General features: G+C 48.3%; 1 protein-coding gene across 2 annotated transcripts in view; it reads right to left on the reverse strand.

Moving 5' to 3' along the window:
- The window catches only part of SLC4A5 (solute carrier family 4 member 5), an 82,371-nt gene that overhangs the window by 28,147 nt on the left and 32,335 nt on the right, over positions 1-21,889 (reverse strand). For both annotated transcript variants that reach the window (XM_045549897.1, XM_045549896.1), the window contains 9 exons: positions 11,851-12,011; positions 10,953-11,105; positions 9,227-9,322; positions 6,751-6,806; positions 5,051-5,208; positions 4,536-4,623; positions 3,160-3,314; positions 2,646-2,855; positions 458-632 (listed from right to left, as the gene is read on the reverse strand). In XM_045549897.1, coding sequence (XP_045405853.1) covers positions 458-632; positions 2,646-2,855; positions 3,160-3,314; positions 4,536-4,623; positions 5,051-5,208; positions 6,751-6,806; positions 9,227-9,322; positions 10,953-11,105; positions 11,851-12,011 — 1,252 coding nt within the window. The remainder of the gene's footprint in view (positions 1-457; positions 633-2,645; positions 2,856-3,159; positions 3,315-4,535; positions 4,624-5,050; positions 5,209-6,750; positions 6,807-9,226; positions 9,323-10,952; positions 11,106-11,850; positions 12,012-21,889) is intronic.

The raw sequence follows: 21,889 nt of genomic DNA on the forward strand, positions 1-21,889 counted from the left end.
TGTTTCCCAGGGAGGCCTGTGTTGTTGTCATGGTAGCAGCTTACTAGCCTTCTAAAAATGTCTTAACTCCAAACTAAGAATTCAAGGTTGTTTAAAAAAAAAGAAAGGCATGGGGAGAAAGCCACAATTAGCAACTCAATTAACGTTGTCATTTAAGTTCATTCAAGTATCAGTGCGAAAAGTACCAAACGACACAGTAGATGATTCCCCTTAAAAGTCTGACCTATTTATATCAGCTTTAAATTTGGCCTTTAGTAACCTGATTTAGCTTTAGATCTTTTAATACTGTCAGATTATTACTTTTTGTTTTGAAGGGTAAAGGATTACAAAAGTGACGGCCTCCACCTGCATGGTGGATGAAACCTTGGTTTGGGGATTACAGGAAGAAGCCCCCGGCTGCCACCAGGTGGCGGCAGATTTCACTGGTTTTACACGAGCGTCCCCAGCTCAAACACACCTGATAATTGTCGGTGGCATCCCCCAGGAGCCCACCAAAGGTGATCGCGTTGGTGATACAGCCGAGGTAGATGAATAGGATGGCAGAGATGGACTGGATGTGGAAGCCGTCACAGAAGTCACTTGGGAACCAGGGCAGCTTCCTCTTGACGTCCAGACGCAGGCCACCGAAGAACCTGCTCGAGACAGGCCCAGGGGCTGCTTTCTCACCACTAACACCAGGGCGGGAGCGGGGCTACTTACAGGGACCTGCAGAGTCTGGGGCAAGGAAGGGAACTTGAGCAGGGGTGCATGGGGACAAGGATCTCTCCACCAGAACATTTGGGATCTGGAAGTTTGTGGTGGCACCATCCACACTGGGAAGGGTGGACTTAGCCTGTTTGGGACAGGGACAGTCTGATGGGAACGGAAGTCCTGGGGTCTGCACATGGTGGCCTTCCTCACATGCCTGATCATCCCCACGGCTCCTGCCCTTTGGGAAACACAGCTGTGTCCAACTTTAGGAAACAGAGACCTTCCAGATTATAACACAGATTCATTAAGGACAGATTCTAAATTTGTAACAGGGGTTTCTTGCTCTCTGGAACAACCAAGTGGGGGATTTTAGGTTTGGAGACAGTGTTTACTGGGGATGCTATTTCCCATAGGTCCTAATGCAGTCCTTAGCACGGAGCAGGGTTTCTCAACCTTGGCACTGCTGATACTTTGGACTGGATAATCCCTGTGTTGTGAGGTGGCTGTCCTGTGCATTGTAGGATGTTTAGCAGCATCCCTGGCCTCTGCCTACTAGATGCCAGTATCATCTCCCCTCCACCTGTGACAAACAAAAATGTCTCTAGACATTGCCAAATGCCCTGGGCTAGGGGATGGGGGGGAGTAAGGGAGGGGCAAAGTTGCTTCCAATTGAGAACCACTGGTATTGAGCTAAGGGCATATAAAACATGACTTCATTCTCAAAGTTATGATTTCCACATAGCTTTGCAGAGCCATGTCCTTTCCTAAATCTAGATCAACCTCAGTGACTCTGAGAGCTGTCAGAGAAACATAGGCCAGGAGAATTTTCTCTTATTTTTGTTAAAAAAAAGAAGAAAAAAAGTTTTCCAATAGGTAATATTAGGTTAAAAAAAAAAAAGAAGGTACTGTTATGAATTGAATTGCATCTCCCAAAAAGATATATTAAAGTCCTACCCTGCAAGTACCTGTGATTGTGACCTTACGTGGAAATAAGGCTCTTTGCAGGCTGGGCGTGGTGGCAACACGCCTGTAATCCTAGCACTTTGGGAGGCCGAGGCGGGTGGATTGCTCGAGGTCAGGAGTTCGAGACCAGCCTGAGCAAGAGCAAGACCCCGTCTCTACTGAAAATAGAAAGAAATTATCTGGCCAACTAAAAATATATATAGAAAAAATTAGCCGGGCATGGTGGCACATGCCTGTAGTCCCAGCTACTCAGGAGGCTGAGGCAGGAGGATTGTTTAAACCCAGGAGTTTAAGGTTGCCGTGAGCTAGGCTGACACCACGGCACTCTAGCCCGGGCAACAGAGCGAGACTCTGTCTCAAAAAAAATAATAAATAAATAAGGCTCTTTGCAGATGTAATCAAGTTAAGATGAAGTCACTAGGGTGGTCCCTAATCCAATATAATTGGTGTCCTTATAAAAAGAGGAAAACGCTCTGTGAGGACAGATGCACAGGGAGAAGGCTATGGGATGCCAGAGGCAGAGGTGAGCATGATCAGCTGCAAGCCGAGGAACACCAAAAACTGTGGCAACCACAGCTAGGAGGAGGTGAGGAAAGAGGCTCCCCAGAATCGCAGAGGGAGCATGGCCCTGACATCTGATTTGGAACTTCCGGCCTCCAGAACTGTGGGAGAATAACTTTCTGTTGTTTTAAGCCACCTAGTTTGTGGTACTTTGTCATGGCAGCCTTAGGAAACTGGTACCAAAGGTGTCTAGAGAAAAGTTTGACTTCCCCCACTCCTGTGTCTGCTCTCCCGGTCCCCTCGCCTGAGGCAACCCTTTTCTGTGATCCCCGAGGGGCTACAAGGGCTCCGGGAGGGAGACAGCACAGCGCTCAGACCCCATGGCCTGCAGTAGGCGCTACAGGCAGGGGTGGGGAAGGTCCCTAGAGGGCGAGAGAGAAGGGGAGAGGCCTAAAGGACAGCAAGGTCACTGTCAGGCCTGGGCTGGGTACCTTCCTGTCCAGATAAGCTCCTCCCCGATTTCGTGCACGGCTGGCATCTCTCCATCATCCCCGCCGCTCGCTCCACTGGCTCCGCTGCCGCCAGCCCCGCCGCCACCTCCTCCTCCACCACCACCGCCGCCGCCTCCGGCAGCCGCTCCGCCACCTCCTCCTACAGAGCCGTTCATCTGGCCCAGCTCCGCCAGGGAAAACACAGATTTCCTGGAAGGGGAGGAGGACCAGGGAGAGTGGAGCCCCCAATCCTGGGGAAGGGCCAGCCCCTCCAGGACTGTCCCCCAGCACACCTCCCACCTCTCCAACAAAAATTATGAAATTTCTTTAATGACAGAGAAAAATGCAGAAAGTGATCGAACGATACCCACACACAGGTCACCCGGATTTTACCAATGTTCACATATGGCCATATTTGCTTTTGGTTTATTTTAAAGAGAAATAAAATGATACCTACAGAGTTGAAGCCCCCTTTCTCCCCCCACCCCCTCCAACTCCCCTCTCAGATACACACCTCTTGTCGGCAGAGGGCACTTTCTTGGGGGGCTCAATTCGGATATTTGGGTCCCATTCTCCAGGGGGAAGGACAATGACCTCATCCAGAAACTCATCAATCCCTGCGATCAGATCTTCCCGATTGCGGGCTTTATAGGCCACGTCGCTGAAGAGCTGGCAAGGGGAGAGGAGGGAGGGGAGAAGGTCAGTTCTCTCTGAAGGGCTCGTGTTGAGTTTCAAAGAAATCAAAGAAATCACTCTGAACCACTGTTCCCCTGCCCACTTGCTGTCGGGTTTGGGATGAGAACACAGCACAGCAGGCGCGATGGATCGGAAGCCCATCTTGGATCTGAAGGCAGGTCTCCATGTTCTTGCTGTAAGACTTTGGCTGAGTTTCTTTCTTCTTCTTCTTTTTTTTTTTTTTTGGAGACAGAGTCTCTCTCTTTTGCCCTGGCTACAGTGCCATGGCGTCAGCCTAGCTCACAATAACTTCCAACTCCTGGGCTTAAGCGATCCTCCTGCCTCAGCCTCCCGAGTAGCTGGGACTACAGGCATGCGCCACCATGCCTGGCTAATTTTTTCTATATATTTTTAGTTGTCCAGATAATTTCTTTCTATATTTTAGTAGAGATGGGGTCTGGCTCTTGCTCAGGCTGGTCTCAAACTCCTGACCTTGAGCGATCCTCCTGCCTCAGCCTCCCAGAGTGCTAGGATTACAGGCGTGAGCCACTGCGCCCAGCCTTGGCTGAGTTACTTAACCTTTCTGGTTTCAGTTTTCTACACAGGAAGCACATTAGAAAACCTTTGTAGAGCCCAATTCGAGGCTGTCTCCAGAGCACAGAGCATGCATGCTTTCTGACTGACAGATTTGACGGGCTTATGCCTGTGCTTAAGTCTCTAGGATCCCCATCACTCTTGGGACAGATTGTGACCTCTCAGCTCTGCTTAAGGGTCTGTGGAGTCTCTGGCTCACATTTCCAGTGTCACCTCCTGCCCTTGAGGCCCTTACACCGAGGCTACATTGAACCACTTTCACCCAGCTTCTCTGAGCCTGACCCCTTCCCTTTGTCTGGGATGCTTGCCTTGTAGGCTTGTGCTGGGCCTAACCCCCTCCTGGTCATCCTTAACTTTCAAGGCCCCTCATCTGTGAAGCCCCCTGACTCCCTGGGCAGCTAGCAGATGGTTAATTTTATCATGGGTGTGTGCCTCCCGCTTGATTGGTACTCCTGCAGGACAGTGCCTATTTCCTGATTCTCGTAATCCTCAGCATCCTGCACGGCACCTGGGACACAGTAGGTGCTCATATGTGCCTGCGGGATAAGGGAATGAATGAAGGTGCAGCGCTGGATGCAGGAGTCACAACATTCAGGAGGACATGCTCTGGTTACCACTTACATCGTCTACCATGAGGGTGGCGATGGCACGGCCAATTTCATTGTAAGATTTTGCTCTCCCGGAAGGTCCCAGTAATATGAACAGAAATCTGCAAAGATAAAGGAGGAGACAAAGAAGAGAAGAAGGAGGAGGAGAAAAGTGAAGAGGAAAATAGAAGCAGGTGAAGAGAAGAATTCTTGGGCCCTAAACAACATCCATTCCTAACTTTTCCGCTTCCCTCCTTCCAGCCCCATATTGGCTTTGGCGGAGCATTTCCTCTTCCCCTCCCACTGGGCTCCCCCTCGAGCACCCTCACCTTCGTCTTGCTGCCCAAGCCCACCTGACAGCTTCTCTCCCAGCTGTTGTCTCCTCTTATGATTATTTTTAATGAAGTCTCTAGAACTCTCCCCTAGTCAGAAGATCTCCCTTCCCAGCACAGCCCTATGCTTAGGGATGTCTCTAAGGGCACTTCTTGCTGATGGCATGGACAGCTGGCTTCCTGAGGGCGGCCTGGGGCAGGTTTCGATGGCTCTCACCTGGTGGGGACGGGCACCTCAGTCACCCCGCCCAGCATGGCAGACTGGATGAGTCGCACGAACGCGATGAACGGCTGGTCCAGGAAGTCCACCTCACCCACCAGCACGTTGGAAGCTTCTGAGTCCTTGGGGATCTTCTTCATGAATTTGTTTTTCCGCTGGTCGGGGAAGGGGAGACGAGATACCCATGGATACTCCCACCTGCTCTCACTCCCCCACCCCCTGCAGACTGCTTTGAGGCCTGACTTGAACAAATTCTTCCAGCCTGTTCTGATGGTCAGAGTGGCTGGGCTGGGCTTTGCTCTCCTTTTGCCGCCAGCTTTCTGGTGCATAGGAACCCCAGGGCCAGTCTCCAAATCTGTGGGAGACTTCCACGCCCCCAAGTCAGCCCTGGGGTACCTCCCAGGAAACTCATGATTTCTGAGACTACAAAGGTGGCCTCTCTCCAGTCCCTCTGACTTGTGTCTGTTCAGGACAGGAAGGTCAGATATGAGAGGTGCCTGGGGAAGGCGACACTAGTATTGCCATTACCACTTACATATTGATTAAAATGGATTACGAAAGACTTTCACTAGGTAATGGTGGCTTATCACGGCTGCACTGTCTGTGTGCATGGCTAAAAGTGGTGTTCCTCGCCAAATAATATTCTGGGATACTCACCGGCTCCTAAATTACTCCCCAGTTAAGGGCTCTAGAGTCAGACTGCCTGGGTCCCTTCAAGGTCCTGCCACCTTTCAGCAGCACGGACTTGGGCGTGTTGTTTAACTGCGTAAAGCCTCACGGTTCTCTCATCAGTAACCTGGGGATGGCGCTAGTGCTCTCCTGATATACAGAAAATGCCTGGCACGCGCAGCACATGCAGCGAGTGGGCCTTAAATGTCAGTTGATTTTGCCATTGTTGTTATTATTTTGGCCACAAAGGGCCCTCAGGACACTGACATGAGGGACTGTCTTGGTTCTGCCGTCCACCAGACGTGGGGTGCCTAGAAGGCCTGGAGGTCACCCATGCTCCTGAGGGCTCCTCACCACGTTTCAGGTGTCCTTGGTCACCTTTCTTCCTATTCCTGGGGCACAAGTGAGGGGACCATGGACCCTCCTGCCCTGAGGTGTGCAGGGTTGGAACTGAGGGGCCCCCTCTGGGCCTACTCTGGGGGCCCAGTCACAGAATTCCCAGGACATGGGCCTTAGAGCTGGACTCCATCTGCTTGTAGGACGCTGACCTCATCAAGAGATCAAGTTAGGGGGAGACCAGAGTCCATGTTCTCCTGCCCCAGCCGAGGAAGGAGACACACGATTTTGGGTAGTCCAATTAAATAACTATCACTGTTCTCCGCATGGGGAGGATCTACTCCCTTCTCTCTGCCAGCCCCAATCCCTAGCCTATCTTTAAAGGCACTCATGGGTCAGGGGAGGTGAAGCTATGGTCTTCTCTCTCCAACAGATCCCAAGCCCAAGGACAGCCGGCACCATCTGATGTGGTTCTCTGTCCCCCGCTCTCCCCAGGACCTAGCACAGAGCCAGCACCTGGGACTCAGTCAGTGCCTGACTGACAGGCTGCTCAGAGTCACCAAGGCAGCCTAGAGCCCCCTGGGATCCTTCCTGGGAGTGGGGTTTTGCCCAGGGGACCCCCTGCCTCTGAAACCAAAGGCGTCTTCCTGCCCTGGCCCTCCACTGGCAGCCAAGAGTGAGAGCTTTACTACCTGGTCTGTGTTTGGGGTTCGAGAAATGTCATTCATGCTTCTGCTCTGGGCGTGACCTAGGAGAGAAGGAAAAGAAGGGCCATCAGGGGAAGCCAGGCTCTCTCAGGTCCTTGTCCCTTGGCCCCTACTCAGCCTCCCCCATGTTCATAACCAAAGCAAGAACCTCCTGCCCCTTAATCCTCCCACCTCCTTAAGCCAGTGTCCTCTCACTTTCCTTCCCTTCCGTGGCAGCTTTCTTGAAAGAGTTGCTAGACTCCACATTCCACTTCTTCCTCCTCACGTCTCAAGCTACTGCACTCGGGTCTCTACCCCTCAGCCCCACCTTCCTGGACCTCACCAGGATGTCTACTCCAGGGGGTAGCTCTGTTCCAGGCCCGCTAGCTCTGTTCCAGGCCCGGACAGGAGGAGGGACAGAGATGCATTATTAGATGAGGTGCCAGGTGTCACTAAGCTTGGAATTTGTTGTCGAGAGAGACCAGTTTCACCTCCATCCTCCATGACCCATGAGAGTTGTTAAAGATGGGCTGGGGACTTAGGCTTGCAGAGGGAGCGAAGGTGGGCTCACCACAAGGAGAACAGCGAGAGTGAGTTGTATGAACTGCCCGATAGTTCTTTCCTCTGTGAAGGTGGGAGGAAGTCAGCTCTCATTCCTGCTAGTAGCCCAGTCTCATGGGCACGCTCAGACCCATTGTGTCTCAGCTTTTGGCCTGTGGCTACTCCTTGCTTCTCACACATTGGTCTCCTTGGTTCTCCTTCTCAGGACCCTCTCTTACCTGGCTCTCCTTGGACTCTTGTCTTTGCCCACATTCCCTCCAGGTGCATTGCCCTCTCCTTCCTTGCTCATCACATCCACTCCGGTTGCTTCCACCACACATGCGGGCCAAGGACACCCAGGGTGGGTCTCCAGTCTGATCTTCCCTGGAGCAGTCCCATCTGGCCCCTTGGGGACCCTATTCCACTCACTGCCCCTCCCACCCATCCGCTGGCCCTTCGAGGAGAAATCTAGGACTGGGCACCCTCCTCTTCCCCAACTCCCACTTCCTACCCATCAACTCCGGCTCTGTGCTCTCCTCTCCGTTCCTGAGTGTGGGCCCAGGCTCTCGCTTCCAATCTTGCCCCCTTCTAGTTTATTCTCTCTCAGGCAGAAATCTGGTCATGCCCTGCTCCTGCTTCAAGCTTCTCAGGGGTCTCAATTACCTTCAGAATAAAGTCCGGGTTCTGTCGCTGGGGGCACAGGGCTCTCTTCGGTTTGACCTTCCCCCTACGCTCTGTGGGCTGACTCGATATTCTCTCCCTGACAGCCCCTTCCCTCCAGCTGCTGTTGTTTCCCTCGTGTAGAAACCCTCTTCCCAACCCCACCCCGCGTCCCTGGAAAGCTCCTAGTTATTCTCCAAGGCTCATCCCGTGTCTCCTCCGCTCTAGCCTTCCCCAGTGTGGCGCTTTCTGTGCGCTGGGCCACCTGTGGGTGGGTGCACACTCCGATGACCCCCTGGCTCACACGAAGCTGTACGCACCTATTCTTGCCTCTTGTCGTCGGGGTTCCCACCCCAGAGCAGTGTCAGCGCGGAGACGACCTCACACGCAATGACAACTGCGGGGAAGGTCTGCCCAAAGCCTACTGACCACTGCCTCCCGGCACCCCCACGTGGCACAGCGAGGCCAGGGGGACTAAGTGGACTCGGGGTCCTCAGGACAGAGAGACAAGACTGCAGCAAGTGCCCGCTGGGGCTGAGGTCATGGGCAGGGGCCACATGGCCCCTCAAGTCATTCCTCAGGCCTGGACAGGGGCACAGCCCTGGGCTGCACTTGTTCATATCTTGGCATTTTAGTAAAAGTATTTAAAGGAACATACTTCTGCATACTGAGTTTTCTTTTCTCCTCATTTTCCAAGTTCTCTCTTCTCCTTCCCCCGTCCCCTTACCTATCTGTGCATCCCCGATGAACCTGAACCGCCTGAAAGCCCGACTGTGACTGCAACCTCTCACCTTCCAAGCTCCTGATCTGTTCCCAGCAAACAGGGGCTGTGACTTTGCCTGTATTTCTTCTCTTTGGTGACACGAGACTGTCACCCAGTGGTGGGAACACTGCCTCACTGTCCTGGGGGAAAGGGCCCACTTTTTAATTTGGTTTCTAGGAAAGCTTTTGACCAAAAAAACAGGGCTAACGGTCAGTTTGGTGAAAATGAAGGCGCAGACTAAGATAAAAATGCCTGGAACTTGAGTTCGGGTATTGATTACGCCCAGACTTCATGTAGAGCTTCATTTTTCAGAGGAATTATTTGGAATATTATGGTAACAAATTAGACCCTGAGAGCAGCTCAGGTTCAGGCTGAAAGTTAAACGTCTCCTGATGCATGTCCTGAGAATTCTTGGCAGATCCTGGGCCTTGTGTCCTCCACCTATGACAACGTGGACACTCCACAGCTGCCACAGCCGGAACAAAGCTGTCGCCGAGTGGCGGTGGGGAACACACTCACACAGACGGCCGTAATCCGCGCTTTGCCGCATCCGCAGGTCCTCGGTGGAGTGGTGGAGACTCGGGCCGGCCGCAGGGCTCCGGGCGGGGCTGCGATCTGGCAGGAGGAACAGAAGGGAGGAGGAACAGAAGGGACTCGGCTTGGGCAGCCTTGCTGAGGTGGTGGGGCCTCTCGGATTAGCATGGTACATGTGTGGAGTCACTTCAACTAAATAAAACTGAGCTGCAAGACATGTCTCTTTTTCTTCCAGGAAGAATTTTTTTTTTTGAGATAAGTTAATTATCTGAATAAGAATACAGAGAAATACTAGTGCTGTTGAAAGTGAGACAGACACACCATTGATTAAATAGGTACCAGATGTAGCAGACTGCCTGGATTCATCCCTGATTTCACCACTTGCTGCCTGTGTGACCTCAGGCAAGTTACTTAACCTCTCTGTGCCTCAGATGCCTCATCTGTAAAATGGGGATGATAAGAACAGCACCTGTGCCACAGCGTTATTGTGGGGATGAAGTGAGGTAGCACAGGAAGAACACTCAGAGCAGTACCTTGGACATGTACGTGCTAAGTGTGTATCTTTTGTTATGATATGTTAAACACTATCCATTTTTTTTTTTTTTTTTTTGAGACAGAGTCTCACTTTGTTGCCCGGGCTAGAGTGAGTGCCATGGCGTCAGCCTAGCTCACAGCAACCTCAAACTCCTGGGCTTAAGCGATCCTACTGCCTCAGCCTCCCGAGTAGCTGGGACTACAGGCATGTGCCACCATGCCCAGCTAATTTTTTCTATATATATTTTTAGTTGTCCAGATAATTTTTATTTCTATTTTTTTAGTAGAGACGGGGTCTCGCTCAGGCTGGTCTCGAACTCCTGACCTCGAGTGATCTACCCGCCTCGGCCTCCCAGAGGGCTAGGATTACAGGCGTGAGCCACTGCGCCCAGCCCTAACACTATCCATTTTTAAACAATTCATTTAAAGAGATTCCTCAAGGTTTTCCATGGAGCAACTTTGTTTTGGTGACTGTGTTTATCTCACAGGTTCAACATGGCTAGTGTCTCTGGACATCTAGACTCAGATACTGAGAGAGGAGGGCTAGAGGTTGGAGATGTGTGCGTGGAACAATCCACTCTCCCTCAGTGGCCCCAGGCTCTGCTAATCAGAGCGACACCAGCTGCCAGATCTACAGCCCCGGCACCCTTGAGATGAGCCCAGCCCCTGCCACCACCCTGATGTGCTGCATTTTCTGCCAAAGCTCTTGGCTCCTCTTAGAGGTTGAGGGGGAAATTTTCGGGTCCCTTCTTAAACAGGCCATCCCTACCAAGTACTTCTTAAACAAGCACTTCCCAACACTGCGTGCACACGAGAATCTCCCAGGGAGCTTTCTAACCTCCCTCTTTGTTCCCAGGCCATACTCCAGACCAGTTGAGTCCAACTCTTCAGGGCAGGACCAGGCATTGGGACATATGTCGAGCCCCCAGGTGACGGCACTGTGCAGCCCAGGCTAAGAACCAACTCAGTTTCTAGAAATTGTTCTTCTCTGGTGGTGGGGACAACATGGGTGTATGGCTGGGGTCCCTGTGGAACTGCCAAAAAAGGAGGCTGAGGGATCCCCAGAACCTCAGAATTTCTCCAGAAACTCCCAGCCACCAAGGTGGGCTCGCCCAGGCACTGAGGCCTGACACTGGCCCTGCATGCCCCGTGCCCACCAGCGTGAGGCCCGACTCACTCGTGGTGGAGACTGACTTTCCAATGTCGACCAAGGAGCGGTGGATGGGCTTCTTGGTTTGGTGACGGTGCCTCCTCAGGAGGACGTAGCTGACCCTCTCCCGGAGCTCCGGCCGCAGGAGCCCATCCTCGATCTGCTTCTCAATGACATCATCTGCGTGGGAAACAAACGTGCCTTGTCCATGTGGTACAGGACAGTCCCAGGGTGAGGGGACCTCAGTTTCACGTATTATCAGGGGGATTAAATGTGCCCTAGAGGTGGCAGGGGATGCAGAAATAGTCCCGGCTTTGCCACTAACTGTGGAAACCTGGGCACATCGCCAACCCTCAGTCCCTCATGTTCAAGGGCACAGCATGTCTCTGTGTGTGCACACGTGTATGGAAGTCTCTGCTCTTTCTGTCAATGTTATGATGAAAAGTAAAAGAAACAATACATATGAAAGTGCCCCAGGAAGCACAAAAGTAATGTGTTAAATGGTTTTAGATGTAAACTGAATTCTCTTTAGAAAAGCATTCTGGGCATAATACTTCTGGCAAAATCCAATGTGCTAGAACAAAACTCACAAAAATGTTTAGGGGCGAAAAGACAAGCCTCCGACATGCCACTAAGTGAGAGCTAATTTCCTAAAGATGAGTGATGATCCATTTTACCCTGAAAAGAAACAGGCTGTCACGACAAGGGGTGTCTCTGACCATGCCGAGAGGCTGCTCTCCCTGTCGCTACATTGCTGGGTACATTGCAGGGGATGATCTTTTCCTCTCTGTCGGAGCGCTACATGGAACTGAGCCTTGGAGCGGCTGTGACGCTGCCTTGGAAACCAGAGGCAAAGCTGGTCCACGTAGAATCAGGTGGGTGTCAGGCACCGCGGGAGAGATGCCCATGGCGACCCCGGCCTCACCTATGATCTGTGGCAGGGAGCCGCTGTCCAAATCCAGGAGCACCGTCCCCGTCTGCAGGCAGGTGCGGAGCTCGAAGAGGCTGTGCAGGGACAGTGTGGACACGTGGGGCTTGCTCCAGCGCTCGCCTCCTTCCTCCACCTTTTCTTCAAACTTTATCCACCTGCAAGGGGGAAGGATGGGGCTCAGTGGGGCCACTGGCTTCCGGAGGAGGCCCGACCTGGGTCTCTCCAGAACAAGGTGTCATCTGGGGTCATGCTATTTATGCTGTTGGGGTGTTCGTTCTAGGCTCACAAGCAGAGGATCTCTAAGGAACACCCTCACTTTGCCCCCCAATTCCTCCTGATGCTGTCATGCTAAGGACAAAACAGCATCTGGAGAATGACTATGAGTAGGCATGAAGGGTCTTCTGGGAGTGATGGGAATGTTCCAAAATTGAGTCATGGTGATGTTTGCACAACTCTGTACTAAAAATCACTTAATTGTACACTTAAAATGAGAGAATTTCAAGTTAATCTACAACAATAAAGCTATTTTTTTAAAACAGTCTCAACTGGAACCTGGTTACCCCAGGCTGGTCACATATGAGTGCTCAGTGAGGTTTGCTAGGAGCAGGAAGAATGTTCTCCGACCAAATGTATTATATTTCCCCCTGGGTTCTGCTGCAGGGTCTCAGGTTTCCATGCTTTTTACTCTGGATTTGGTTCTGAAAGTTCCGGTTAAAATCCACATGCCATCTGGGGAAGGAAAGAAATTAAACGAAAGATGTGTAGGAATTTGTCCTTTGCAGAAGCCTTGGAATCACAGGCTGGGGTGGAGGTGGTCGCACGGGAAGGCCTCAGATGCAGGGCAGAGGCAGCACCCACCTGTTCCTCTCGCTCAGGGGCAGCGCCTGACTGCCTGGAGAGCCGCCGGGGGGCAAAGAGCCCTGGCTGGAGACCCCTTTGTAAGACGTCAACCTCACGTTAGCAGGTAGCTTCATTCTATTAATATTCCAATTGAAATCCCAAGGGAGGATTTTTGGACCATGACTATCTAATTCTAAAGTTTCTCTGAAAAAGTCAATGTCCAAGAATGGCTGAGGAAAGTTTTAAAAAGAAGAGAAATGGAACATGCTTTAGCAGATATAAAAACTTGCTGAAAAGCTCGAGTAATTAAAACAGTGTGATTCAGAGCCAGATATAGACAAGTGATCAATGGGAGAACCGTCCAGACACAGCCCTGGGCACACATGGGAATTTGGGTTTTGGTGGAGTACTTTAAAAGACAGCCAACCTAAAAATAAAAAAGTTAAGTGCCTACTTTTCACCAAACACAACCCTAAATTTTTCACGGATTAAAGTCTGAACATAAAAATAAATCTATAAACAAAAATGTATATGTACTAGAAGAGAACATAGAAGAGTATTTCTTTTCTTTTTTCTTTTTTTCTTTTTTTCTTTTTGTTTTTTGAGACAGAGTCTCACTCTGACACCCTAAGTAGAGTACCGTGGCATTGTTATAGTTCACAGCAACCTCAAACTCCTGGGCTCAAGCGATCCTTCTGCCTCAGCCTCCTGAGTAGCTGGCACTACCATGTCCAGCTAATTTTTCTATTTTTTGTAGAGACAGAGTTTTGCTCTTGCTTAGTCTGGTCTCGAACTCCTGGCCTCAAGTGATCCTCCTGCCTCAGCCTCCTGAGTAGCTGGGACTACAGGTGTGTACCACCACGCCAGCTAATTTTTAAATTTTTAGTAGAGATGGGGTCTCTCTTGCTCAGGCTGGTCTCTATTTCCTGACCTCAAGCAATCATCCCACCTCAGTCTCCCAGAGTGCTAGGATTATAGGCGTGAGCCACCACGCCTAGCCAGAAAAGTATTTCTTTTATTCTTGGAGAATATAGTGGAGTAAGACTTCCTAAAAAAGATGTAAAGCCATAAAGGAATAAAATGGACAGATTTGATTACATAAAAATAAAATAAATTTAAACTTCTATATAATAAAATAATACATAAACCAAGTTCAGAGAAAAGGAATGTGCTGAGAAAATTATTTGCAACAAAGCATCTAAAGTCTAATATTTATAATACAACAAAACTGCTTTGAATTAATTAAAAAACCTCAAATTACCCAATAGAAAGTAAACAATTCTGAGAAGAAATGAAAATGAACAATAAACCTATAAAAAGATGCTCAACTTTGCCAGTAATCAAGGACTTTTAAATTACTACAAATGAAATAACATTCTTCATTTCTCATACTGGCAAAAATTAAAAAGATTGACAACTTCCTGTGTCCGTGAAAACATGGGAGATGGCCACTCACACACTGCGGGTGTAACGGCAACTTTCCTGATGGGGCGGCCTTTTCAACACTCGATGTGCATGCCTTTCGACCCAGGGGTTCCGTTTCTAGGAAATTACCACAGGAATATAATCACACTTCTGCACCCTGTAAAATGTATACCAGGATGCTCACTGCAGCTGTGTCTGTTAGGGTGAAGAAACTGCCAGTTTCTCAGGAGAAGCATCATTCCTTCAATCCTGTGCATCTGTGCTGTAGAATACCCTCCACAGCTAAATAAAAAACATGAGGGTGAACTTACATACTGACAGGATGGGCACTGTCACCCTATTTTATAAAAAAAAGAAAAACACACGTGTGTGTGTGTGCACATGCATGTATGTGCATGTGTCTGGACATGCCTAGCAAAAGTTTTGGAAGGATCAATGGCACATGGTTAACAATGGTGACTTTTGATCATAGCAGTGGGATTGTTAGGGGGCAGGATTTAAGAGACTCTCACTGTCACTCCCCCCGCCCCCGTTAGGGGGCAGGATTTAAGAGACTCTCACTTGGTTGGGGCTAATTAGTGTAGTAAGAATGCAGCCTGGGGAGCAACGTTACCAGGTTTTGAATCCCAGCTCTGTCTTTCACTAGCTGTGGACCCTGAGTAAGTTACTTAATCTCCCATCACCTTTGTTTTCTTTGGGAATAATAACAGCATACAGCAATGAGAGCAGTGCCTAGCACATAAGATATACCTTGTTAGTGTTAGCTGTTAATTTTAAAATAAAGAATATTACTTTCCTAATTTTAGGAACAATAAAAAAGGAAGACAGTAAAGTCATTTAAAGCTCTCCCAACCAGAAGACATCACGGTTGACATCTCAGTGACGACCATTCTAGATCTCAGTGTGCATGCACGTGTGTGTGTGCTCGCATTGACCTGACATCAGGGGCACTACAAGGGCCTCTAGGACATAATATCTAATGGACATCTCTTCAAGCCTATTATTAATAGCACATCATTTTGAAGTCTTTTCAGTGCTCCATTGAACGAATGTACCATAATTGGTATGCATAGTTTTCACTTGGTGGACAGATAATTTCTAATTATTCTTTATTATAAACAAGGCTGGTTTGAACATCATTGGTCTCTGCTCAATAATTTCTTTAGGATAAACTCTCAGATGTAGAATTGCTATCTTTGCACATTTTTACGTTTATGATGTACAATGCCCAACTATTTTCCAGAAAGCTTGTGTCAGTGTACACTCCCTGCAAGGTGCATGCGATATCCCATGTCTCTAGTCTCTCAGACTCTAGTATTTTATTCTTTTTCACCTTTGGTCCATTTGGTAATTGAAAAATTATATCACATTTGCATTCTTTTGATTACTGGCAAGGTTGAACATCCTTTCCTTTGTCATATTTCCTCTGTAATTGTGTAAGTGCTTTGCATTATCAGTATTTAACATCTCGATTCCACACATTTATTTGAGACAAATAGAAAAACAGGCATCTGGCAGGGCCTTGGGGGATTAGATGGACACAGGACGGGGAGACTTGACTACAGGAGGCCTGGGAGGTGAAGACCTACGGCCTGGGGCTGGAGCCAGAGACCCGGCAGATGCCTGCCTTGGACACTCGCCAAGTTGTAGCTGACCTTTTTCCTGGGGACATACATCATTTAAATTGTGGTAGATCCAAGTTTATGTGATACCAAGAGTAAGGTTTTTCTAAAAGTTGTATTAACATAAGAGTGTACAAGGAATAGAGCAAAGGACAAGTCCAAATATTTCGGTTGAGAGAATGCTCCACTTCTCTGAGGATCTTTCTTTTATTTGTATTGCCCTTTTTTTGCTTCAAAATATTCAAAATATACAAGATAAATTGCCACTGAAGGTACACAAAGTACCTGCTACTGAAGGTTCTTTTGCTACTCCATGGCCTTACCCCATCCACCCAAAGGTGCGACGTGGCCCTGTGCACGGGGGCCACTCGGGTTGGTTGCTCTCTTCGATAACCCACAAATATCCTGGATGGGACATTCTGGGGCAGCTCTCTCTCTTGACATCCTATCCTTCAGCCTTCTGCCCATACAAATGCAACTTCCCCTGCAAGGAGTGGGTGAGAGCACGGCTCCTCTTTGAAACATCCTCTGCTGACTCCCAGGTAGCAAACACAAGTGGTTCTCTCCGCCTCCCAGGACTTCAACTATTTGTACTGTGTTAGGCACATGCAAAACATTAGCTCCATACACACACAGACAGGAGCACTAACCTACCTGAATACAGTCTGCAGAAAAGCCAAATTACCTATCTCCTGGTTTAAGGCAATGCCAGAACCAGACCCTGCTACAAGAATCCTGAAAACTTGAAAAATTACAGGACACTAGACAACTTCACCGGGGATACCTCTCTAGTCCCCTTTGTCAGTATTTTGGGATTCTAGATGTTGAAGCCACCTTCAACTTAGTTTTTTGTGTTTTTAGTGGCTACAGATAGAAATTTAGCTCACTATCACTTTGAGTGGGACAAGGAAACATGGAGGACCAAAGACTGATAGCAGTGGCTTTTATTTTTGGCTATCCATTAGAATTACCTGGAGAGATTTTTTTTTTTTAAAGCCTGTCACCCAGGCTGGAGTGCGGTGGTGCAATCACAGCTCACCTCAAACTTGGAGAGACTTTTTAAAAATACTGATGTCTGGATGTTTACCCCACCACGGGGAAGCTCCCAGGTTATTCGACTGTGCCCTGAGGGTTGAGGAGCCCCTGCTTTTGCTCAGGCTGGTCTCAAACTCCTGAGCTCAAGTGATCCTCCTGCCCCGGCCTCCCAGAGTGCTAGGATTATAGGTGTGAGTCACTGCACCCGGCCAAAAACCACTGTCTTAATACGATGATTTTAAACTTGGTTGCATATAAGAATACCCTAGATGCTTTTAGAATCTTAATGTCTATGTCATATCCTAGACCAATTTACATCCGAATATCTGGGGTGGGTCCCAGGGAACTCTGTGGCACAGACTGTTCTAGGTAAAGTTCCTAACTTCTAAGGCTCAGAGCCTAAAATAACAATCAATTGTAGTCAGTCTTGTTTTCTGACTGGTAAATAACAAATGCCAAATAGACATTGAGCTTCTTGAGGACGGGGACCATCGCTTCCTCTCTGGTGTTCCCGCAGAGTCCCCAGCCCAGATCAGCCCTCATTAAATGCTTGTTTCCTCCTGCGTGAGGGTAGCAAGACCTCACTGATCGCTTTGGATGAAGTCTGGCTATGAGGAAATGACTGGAAATAAAAAAATCCTGAAACCCATTTGGTTTAAGTATACTTTAGAATACTCAGCATGTTCTAAGCAACAATCACCATAGTCCAGCAAAATTGCCAACATATACGCAAAGATCAGCTGGGCATGAGCTGCCACCCCATGGAAGCATGTACCACCAGCTAGGATAGTTGTGGAAACAGTCTTGTAAAAAAGCCAGACAGGAATCAGATAAGCCTGGACCTTGTGTATTTTCAGTTCACAAAATATACAGTGGGGGCAGAGCAACATGTGAAACACCACCACAGAGATGCAATAAACAGAGCTGGAAAACCCTACAGGACAAATGATACAGTTTCTTTAACAATAACAACCGCAAAGGAAAAATAAAGAAGGGGGAAGCTGTAGATTAAAAATGATTTACGAGCTCCCAAATGCAATGGGTGGACCAGTTGTATTTTAAAAAAATATATGAGGTGATCTGGGAAATATGGACACTGCCTGAATAATTTGATAAAATTAAGGAATCCACATATATTTTTTTTTTTAGATGTGACTGTGGTATTGGCGTGACACTAAAAAGAAAGAGGCCTTATCTGTTAGAGACACAAACTAAAATATTTACCGATGGGATGATCTGGTGTCTGGGACTTATGTCAACATGATCTAGTGTGTGTGTCTGGGGTGGTGGGTGGGGGCAGAGGGATGAGATTGGCTGTGAGTCAGCTGGTAATTGTTGAAGCTGGGTGATGGGAGTGTGAGGTTCATTCCACTACAAACTACTTTTGTATAAATTTGAATTTTCCATAATAAAACGCTTAAATATTTTCCAGAATAAATAAAAGAATGGGCTTTTTAAAAAGCTTCTGGTCAAAGCCAGGTTTAAAAACTTGTGGACACCTGATAAAAATGCTTACTGCGTAATCCCAAGCAACTCATTGCAAAGTGACTGTTACACCACTGTTGGCTTCAAAAAGTGGGGAATTAGAGTTGGAGAAGCAGGTCAAGTGGAAAGAAAATCTCCACGTTGGAAAAGAACTTTTAGGGATTTTGCTCAGGCCTGGGTGGTGGCACAGCCTCCTGCCTTTGTGTGTGCCAGGGGTGGGTGCCAGGTGCCTCCCTCCTAGCTGGGAGGGAGCTAAATGGAACCTCGAAATGTCACATGTCACAGAAAGCAGCTCTCTGTCACACAAAGGGGGTCCAGCATTGAGGCCTTTTCCATGCCTAGTAACTGGGTCAGGGATATGATTAGAGGATGCTGCTGCTCACTTAACAACAAGGGCAGGAGCAAGTGGCACGGGTTAGCCACCAGGCACAGCCCAGGCTGCCAACGCTCACACCACAGGGTGTGAGAAGAGGAGGTTCTCCTTCTAGGAGGACCCGGAAAGGGCTGGAAACCCAGAGACCTGAATTCTAATTCCCTCTTCAGCTAGAGACTTAGTAACTCCCACTGATCCCGCCATGGCTAGAATAAGTATCAGCGCTTCTCAACCTCAGCTGCATTAGGATCATCTGGGAGCTTTTTACAAATTCCCAAATCCAGGCTGAATCTCAGACTAATTACATCAGAATCTCAGGGGACTGAGAATCAGACATCAGTATTTTTAAAAAGGAAGACACAGATCTTTGAGAAGACAAGACAACAAGGCGGCCACTGTGTGCAGTTAGATAAGAGTAAAATCTGGAGAATATATATAAACTTCATGATTGAAGAGAAGCTTCTTTCTTTTCTTTTTTTTAATGTGCCCCCTCCCCCATCCAGCTTCTTTCTTTCTGTACTTACTTTGAATATCATTATCATTATAGTATGTCCTGGTTCGTTTGTTTGCAAAAAAAAAAAAGTTCCCCTTAGGACATCCTAATTTGAAAGATTTTTGAAAAATGTAGTCTCCTGTAAAATGCAACCTTTAATGTTAAGGCTATGTTGTTGCCTCTAAACATTTAAGAATTACATTTGTGGCAGGGCATGGTGGTTCACGTTTGTAATTCTAGCACTTTGAGAGGCAGAGGCAGAGGCGGAGGCGGAAGGATCGCTTGAGGCCAGGAGTATGAGACCAGCCCAAGCAACATAGCAAGACTTCTGTCCCTACAAAAAAAAATACAAAACAGCCTGGTGTGGTAGCATGCACCCATAGTCCCAGCTACTTGGGAGGCTGAGCCGGGAGGATCGCTTGAGCCCAGGAGTTTGAGGTTGCAGTGAGCTATGATGACACCACTGCACTCTAGCCTGGGTAACACAGTGAGACTCTGTCTCAAAAAAAAAAAAAAAAAAAAGAATTATAATTGTGTGAATTTGTTTCTTACATGAAGTTAAGTTTACTCACCTAACATTTGTACAGTACACACCCACACTGTGGTCACTGTATCTGTGTGGCCTCAATGACTTTATTCTGAATTCTCCCACCCACCCCATCACCCAAAAGCTTGACTTCCATGTACTGGTGAAAAAGCTCGACATGTTGTTTTTGCTTTCTGCCTAAGGCTGGTTTGTAATAAACTTTGTGACTCTAACAGATTCATTTCTTTCTTTTTTTCTCTCTCTATCTCTTTTAGAGACAGGATCTCACTCTTGCTCAGGCTGGTCTCGAACTCCTGAGCTGAAGCCATCCTCCTGCCTTAGCCTCCCAGAGTGCTAGGATCATAGGTGTGAGATTCATTTCTTAAAAGTAACCTGAATATGAGTTATTCTCCATTATCCAGCAAAGCTATTTAACTTCACTATGAGTCACAGCAGGACCCTGACTTTCCCAGCAGAAACCGAAGACCAGTGTTAATTCACTTATGAGCCAACTAAGAATTTTCCCACAGATGTCTGAGGAATCATCAGAGACACCCTAGGTTATCTTTGGTAGAGGCACGAAGAAATGATCTATAGGAGGAAAATTTTTCAAAAGGGGAACACTTAAGCAAATTCTGGCCCATTCTTACAATTTATTTGGCAAATTCAAAATACATAAAATCACATGCATGAAAATATGTATGTGAAATAGTGCAATAAATTGTTTCTACAACTGATTAAAACTGCACATATGGTGTGTATGTTCACAAACCAAACTTGGCAGTGAACTTGAAAGATTATAAAGTATAAAAGACTGAGTGAGCAGGTTTGGGTTAAAGGTCAACACATATGGAGAAGTTTAGAAGGTTCCATGAGGGGCTGATGAACTCCAGACAGGCCAGACCAGACTCAGAAATTTGTCCCACTAAAAGTGTCCCAGAGATGATTAGGTCCAGGGATACTGACTAATGCTAACCAAGTTCACAAGGGCTGATGTATAAACCCCAAAGACAATTTATCTAATTTACAGTGAGATTTACAATAGTTATAGGGATTACTCTCCTTATAGGCAGACACACAGAGTAAGCCAAATTAGCATCAGAAAGTTGCTGACTATAGACTCAGAATGAGACACATTAGCTAAGTGACTCAAGTGTTTAATAGACTCAGGGTAAGATGTCTGGAATCTTTCATCTCTGCAGATGAGATATGCCTGGGACTGGGACCAGACAGGTGGGGCCCTCAGTCTTAGACTGTTCTGGAATGAACCCTAGTTTCTTGCATGGCTGACTAACTCGCTGTGATTGCAAGTGTGTCCTTTTGCTGGCCTAGGAGCCTCTGCTGAGGGCGTTTGGTGACGTGGTGCAGTTTGGAGAACCACTTCCTCCCAGACAGCGATGAAGTGCAGTGGTGCAGCTGGAGGGGCCGGGCCGAGGCGTGGCTGTGGTGAATGGAGTGGGCGTGGCCCCTGCTCCCAAGCTCATGAGTTCAGTGGAGGGTCCCTCCTGCTGCACATCACATCCTTGGCCTGGGGCGAGGGGGAGCCCCCTCTCAGTGAACGCCATGAGACAAAGCTACTGGCAAATCCTGAATGGGCTCCTTCAGGGAAAGGCGTCTGACCCCAAACCTCTCTGAGGGCCACTTGCCTGTGTGTCCAGAAGGTCTCTGTGATTACCCCATGACACTGTCACTTACAGACTTACTGTCTCAGAGTCTGCTGGCCTCTCCTCACTGCGTCTCAGGACAGGTCCTCTCCTCACCTCACTCTTCCACCCCTGCTATTCAGGGCCAGGTTCAAAGGCCACCTCCTCCATGACAATGCCACCCCAGGGGCTCAGGCTAAGGAAATTTTCCCTTCCTCTGACTCCCACTGCACTTTGTATCATTTATCACACAGCACTTACTAATGACGACAACAGCTAAAGCTTACCAAGCACTTTCTATGTGCCAGGTGCTATGCTAAGCCTTAACATGTATTATCTCATTTAATCCTCAAATCTAGCCCACGAGGTAAGTCTGTGACTATTCTCATTGTACAGGTGAGGAGACCGAGGCTGTTAGAGGATAAGCAACCCGCCCAGTGTCATGCAGCTTGTAAGAGACAGGGCTTGAGGGCCAGCCTTTTGACTCCAGAGCCTGAGTTCTCACCAGTTCGCACACACTACCCTGGCTTTTAGTTATCTGTTATCTAAGCACATGCCTGCCTTCTACACTAGACCAGGGCTGGAAAATCA

The sequence above is a fragment of the Lemur catta genome, chromosome 4 (genome assembly GCF_020740605.2).
Source record: "Lemur catta isolate mLemCat1 chromosome 4, mLemCat1.pri, whole genome shotgun sequence".
Classification (NCBI taxonomy): domain Eukaryota; kingdom Metazoa; phylum Chordata; class Mammalia; order Primates; family Lemuridae; genus Lemur; species Lemur catta.